The sequence below is a fragment of the Aplysia californica genome, unplaced genomic scaffold (genome assembly GCF_000002075.1).
Source record: "Aplysia californica isolate F4 #8 unplaced genomic scaffold, AplCal3.0 scaffold01294, whole genome shotgun sequence".
Classification (NCBI taxonomy): domain Eukaryota; kingdom Metazoa; phylum Mollusca; class Gastropoda; order Aplysiida; family Aplysiidae; genus Aplysia; species Aplysia californica.
The window spans coordinates 57,903-62,951 of record NW_004798564.1 but is presented as its reverse complement, the minus strand read 5'-3'; the positions used below and the strand labels follow the sequence as shown (position 1 = coordinate 62,951).

At 41.3% G+C, this 5,049-nt stretch overlaps 1 protein-coding gene across 1 annotated transcript in view; it reads left to right on the top strand.

Annotated features, from left to right (window-relative positions):
- The window catches only part of LOC106013802 (solute carrier family 13 member 2), a gene marked incomplete at both ends in the record, with an annotated part of 25,068 nt that overhangs the window by 14,323 nt on the left and 5,696 nt on the right, over window positions 1–5,049 (top strand). Inside the window, 2 exon segments of the mRNA XM_035973492.1 lie at window positions 1,992–2,185; window positions 4,295–4,434. Coding sequence (XP_035829385.1) covers window positions 1,992–2,185; window positions 4,295–4,434 — 334 coding nt within the window.

Below are 5,049 nucleotides of genomic sequence, written 5' to 3'. Positions count from 1 at the left end.
CACACACCAGACGTTTCTTCCAACATGACGTCAGCAAGAGGGAGGCAGTCCGCGCCATAATACGCAAAGAGTGCCGTAAGATCGGCGGTATTACGTAAGTGATTAGTTACGACAACAGCTCACGCAAGTGCTTAGTTATGTCCACAACTTACGTAAATGCTTAGTTACGTCCACAGCTCACCTTAGTGTTTAGTTACGTCCCCAACTTACCTAAGTGCTTAACTACGTCCACAACTCACCTTAGTGCTTAGTTACGTCCCCAACTTACCTAAGTGCTTAACTACGTCCACAGCTCACCTTAGTGCTTAGTTACGTCCACAACTTACCTAAGTGCTTAACTACGTCCACAGCTCACCTTAGTGCTTAGTTACGTCCCCAACTTACCTAAGTGCTTAACTACGTCCACAGCTCACCTTAGTGCTTAGTTACGTCCACAACTTACCTAAGTGCTTAACTACGTCCACAACTCACGTAAGTGCTTAGTTACGTCCACAACTCACGTAAGTGCTTAGTTACGTCCACAACTCACGTAAGCGTTTTTTTACGTGGACAATTCTTATTATTCATTCTAAATGTAGCTGTTTTTACGCTACCTTTGACCCCATTAACTCTTTGAACCCCATCGGGCGCTTGGAGCGTCCAGTGCGAATGACGACTGTTTCATTTTATTTAGGGCCACTTTTTGCTTGTTTTTCGGAACTATTCCCGAACGCCAACTCATGTAAGCGCTTAGTTACGTCGACCACTCACGTAAGCGCTTAGTTACTTCTACAACTTTTTAGGTGGTTAGTAATTATTAATTATGTCGCCACGTCACGCAAGTACTTAATTTAGTGGACTAATCACGCACGTGCTTCGTTACGTTGAAAACACACACTAGCACTTAGTTACTTCGACATCTCACGTTATTTGAAAGAAAATACCCAAAAAAACAACAAAAAGAACCAACAAAAAACAACTCAAACAATTTTTAAAAAGACAATAAAAAAAACAAACTTGTTTTAGTAAGAAATGTGGACCCTAAACCACTCGCATCACAGTCCAGCAAGATGCTAACCTAGCTTAATGCAGGTTTGTTTTGTTTTTGTAAAGTGTTTTACGGCGCTCGCAACTGCATAGGTCATATGAGCGCGCGGGACACACCTTATATTTTCAGTTGGTAGGAAATTTTGAATTTTGCCCGGGTGGCGGCCGAAGCCTACTCTTATCGATTTTAGACCACCAAGGGATCTTTAACGTGCGCAACTTGCACACGGGCCCTTCTAGATTTTTTGCCCTTGTCCGAGAAGGCTAGGTGTAGATCTTTCCTACCAGAAGATCAGGGGTGTGGCAGAAAGACAGCAGTAAGGAGGAGCCAAGGAGTAGCAGTAGAAAGGCTGCAGAAAGAGTCAGGAGCCCAGAGGAGGGGGCAAAGGAAATGAGGGGGTGGGGGCAGAAAGTGGAAATGAAAGAAGACAACAGAACATTGCTAGAGAGCAGGAAAAGATGTGAAAGGAGACAATTTTAGAGAAGAAAATTTTTCGGTCGCTACCCGGATTCGAACCCGGGACCTTTGAATGAGAGGCCAACACCTTAACCTCTAGGCCACGAGAGCCCCCCAATGCAGGTTTACTTTTTACAAGTTATGCAATGATAGTAATAATAGCAACAATGATAATAATAATGATAATAGTAATAATATGTATGATGATAAGAACAATGACAACAATAATAATAATAATAATAATAATAATAATATAATAATAACGATAACAATAATAAAAGTGATGATAATACTTGTAATAACAATTATTCTCGTAATCGTTTTAACAGTAGCAATGGTATAATAATAATAATAATAACAATAATAATAATAATAATAATAATAATAAATATAATGATAACAATAACAATAATAATAATAATAATAATAATAATAATAATAATAATGATAATGATAATGATAATAATAATAATAACACTATTTTCCAAATATATTTTTCTATTTTAAGCTTCGCCGAGGTCATGACCCTAATCCTGTTCGTGTGCCTTGTGTTATTGTGGTTGTCAAGGCAACCAGAGTTTGTTTCCGGCTGGGGTGATCTATTTCGGGAAGATTACGTCAGTGACTCTACGTGCGCTGTTCTGATTGGCTGTTTGCTGTTTGTGGTGCCTGCTGAGAGGCCCAGGGTGTTCTGTTGGAGAGGTAGGTATGGTGTGAGGGTGATCGTGTGGGTGTTTGTGTGGGTGTGTGTGTGGGGGGGGGGGGGGCTGGTTGTCTGTTTGTCTGTGTGTGTGTGTGTGTGTGTGTCGGTGGTGCCTAGTGATGGTTTGATAATGAAGTGGTTGTAGTGGTGAAGTGTTGTTGTTGTTGGTGGTGGTAGTGGTGGATATTTAGGTGATGATGGTGGTGGCATGAAGTGGCGGTTGTTGTTGTTGTGGTGAAGGGCTGGTGTTTTTGTTGTTGTTGGTCGTGGTGGGGATGATGGTGCCAGTGGTAGTGGCGTGAATTGGACAATGGTGAAATGGTATAGGTTTAACTCCCCTATCAACACCATTAGGTTATTTAAGAGCCGGGACCTCCTAGTTTAACGTTCGTTTCGTGGCGCGAATTGACAGTGGTAACTTCAGTGAAGGAAATAGAGGCAACAGAAATGTGGTTTCTTAGGAGACTGCTAAGAGTATCGTGGAAGGGAAAGAAATCAAATGAGGTAGTGCTTGATGAAGCCCACGTGGGACGCTCAATGTTAAAAGCAATCAGGAAACGACAAATGCAGTTTTTGGGATACCTGAATAGACATAAGGGTCTTGAACATCTAGCTCTCACTGGCAAAATTGAGGGCAAGCGAGGCAGGGGTAGGCCCAGAACAACATACTTAGGGAACCTAAACAAATGGGTAACAGGGAAAGATCAGGGAAACGTAGCTTTTCTGAGAGCATCCGAGCAAAGGAATGAATGGAAAACCATGATCGCCGATGTCTGTCGCAGATCTGGCACTGGATGAGGATGAACTTCAGTGATGTGTTGGTGGTACAGATAAGAGCCTAGTGCTTTATATTTTTAGTAAAGGTTTTACGGCGCTCGCAACTGCTTCAGGTCATATGAGCGCCAAGGGGTGGATGCCAACAGAAAAGTCCTTACAGGGAATCAGACTTACTTTGCTCAACTCTCTAGCTTCAACAGCTCAAAGTCTGATTCGACTATCAAGCCACCCTGGAAATAGCGGGTCACAAGAGAATGACAAACATACAAAAGAAGTAGAGGAAAATGACGATAATAAGTATAATGAAAAAAAAGCAGGCGTTCCTTCTATGTTGTTCCGGCACAGTTATGAGCAAAACATTGATAAATCAGCCCCTTTACAATTCTACTGTGCATAAGAACTCGAAATGTTAATGCCCCCCCTCTTGGGAATGGCCTAGAGACACTTCAGTCAGTAGCACCGCCCCGGGGGTCCCAAGTAATCTGAAATGAAATGTGAGACAGCGTGGTGAAATCAGGCGCTCGTCAAAATGATGAAAGTGAAGAAACTGGCATTTCTCCTCAGGTTAGGGAATTTTTATCGAATTTTCGTTTTTGGATCAGCACCTTTCGTGTCCATTAAAGAACACATTTCTGTGTAGATTTTAAAGAAAATGTGGAATAAAGGCATAACAGATGTACATTTTGTTTTGTTTCTGTGGACTTTCAAGCTTAGGCGGAACTTTGGCGGCCATTTTCTCGCTAATTTTACCTCTGAAACCAGGCGACCCCCCACCTCCCTCAATCCCCAATATCTTGACTTCTCCCCAAAATAAATGGATATTTTTCCAATCAAAAGCAAGGCAAATGGGCAGGCTTTAAGATGATACCAATAACTCCACATGCCCCAAATTGACGAGCGCCTGATTCCACGGTGCCGTGACACTAATTTTATGTGTTCCTGACTGACCTAGATCTATCTCTTCCGGCGCTGCTCGGTTTCGACGAGGCATGTGCAGATCTCCGTATTTTGGATTCTTTAGAGCATGTGTCTACGAGTATACATGTATCATAACTCCAGAGGTCTTGTAATCAAATTCCTGCATGTGGTTTAATGATGCATGTCATATGTATATTTTGTCAGTTTTACTTCTCTTTTCAGGTTGAATTTTAATGAGAGTAATATAACAATGTAATTTAAATTTTTTTAATGTGTTCCTGCATGTGTTTTTACGGTCCTGTACAGGCACGAAAAATTTCCCTCTGGGATAATAAAGTATTGTCTATCTCATCATATCTTATATCTTATCTGATCTGATCTTTTCTTATCTTATCTTATTGTGTTGAATTGATTGACCGCTGTGACGTCACCAGGTGAAGGCCAGCCAGCCAGCTACAGGCCCCTGCTCAGCTGGAAGGTTGCTCAAGACAAGCTGCCCTGGGGGATCATGCTACTGCTGGGGGGAGGCTTCGCTGTGGCCAAGGCTTGTACTGTGAGTTCTGTACTTTGAAACTACCCATCCGTATAGAAACGCTTACTTATGAGTTTATAATATAAGTATCATTGAATCACTGGAGATGTCATCTCTGACTCAGAGGTTGACGTGTAATGACCCTTTCATCTTTCACGGTCGAGACCTGCTGTTGGAAATTCTGCCGTATCCAATCCAGTCCATGTTCTTATTTTGTCCATCCATGTTATTCTTTATCTCCCTCTGGCTCTCCTACCCCACATCTTTCCTTCAAACACCAAAATGAAAAGGATAGCTCTGAGAAACCAAAATGAAAAGGATAACTCTGAGAAACCAAAATGAAAAGGATAGCTCTGAGAAACCAAAATGAAAAGGATAACTCTGAGAAACCAAAATGAAAAGGATAACTCTGGGAAACCAAAATGAAAAGGATAACTCTGAGAAACCTAAATGAAAAGGATAACTCTGAGAAACCAAAATGAAAAGGATAACTCTGAGAAACCAAAATAAAAATGATAGCTCTAGGAATCCAATATGAAAAGGGTAGTTATCTGAAACTAAAATGAAAAGGATAGCTCCCTGAAACCAAAATGAAAGGATTACTACCTCAAACAAAAAATGAAAAGGATGTCTCTG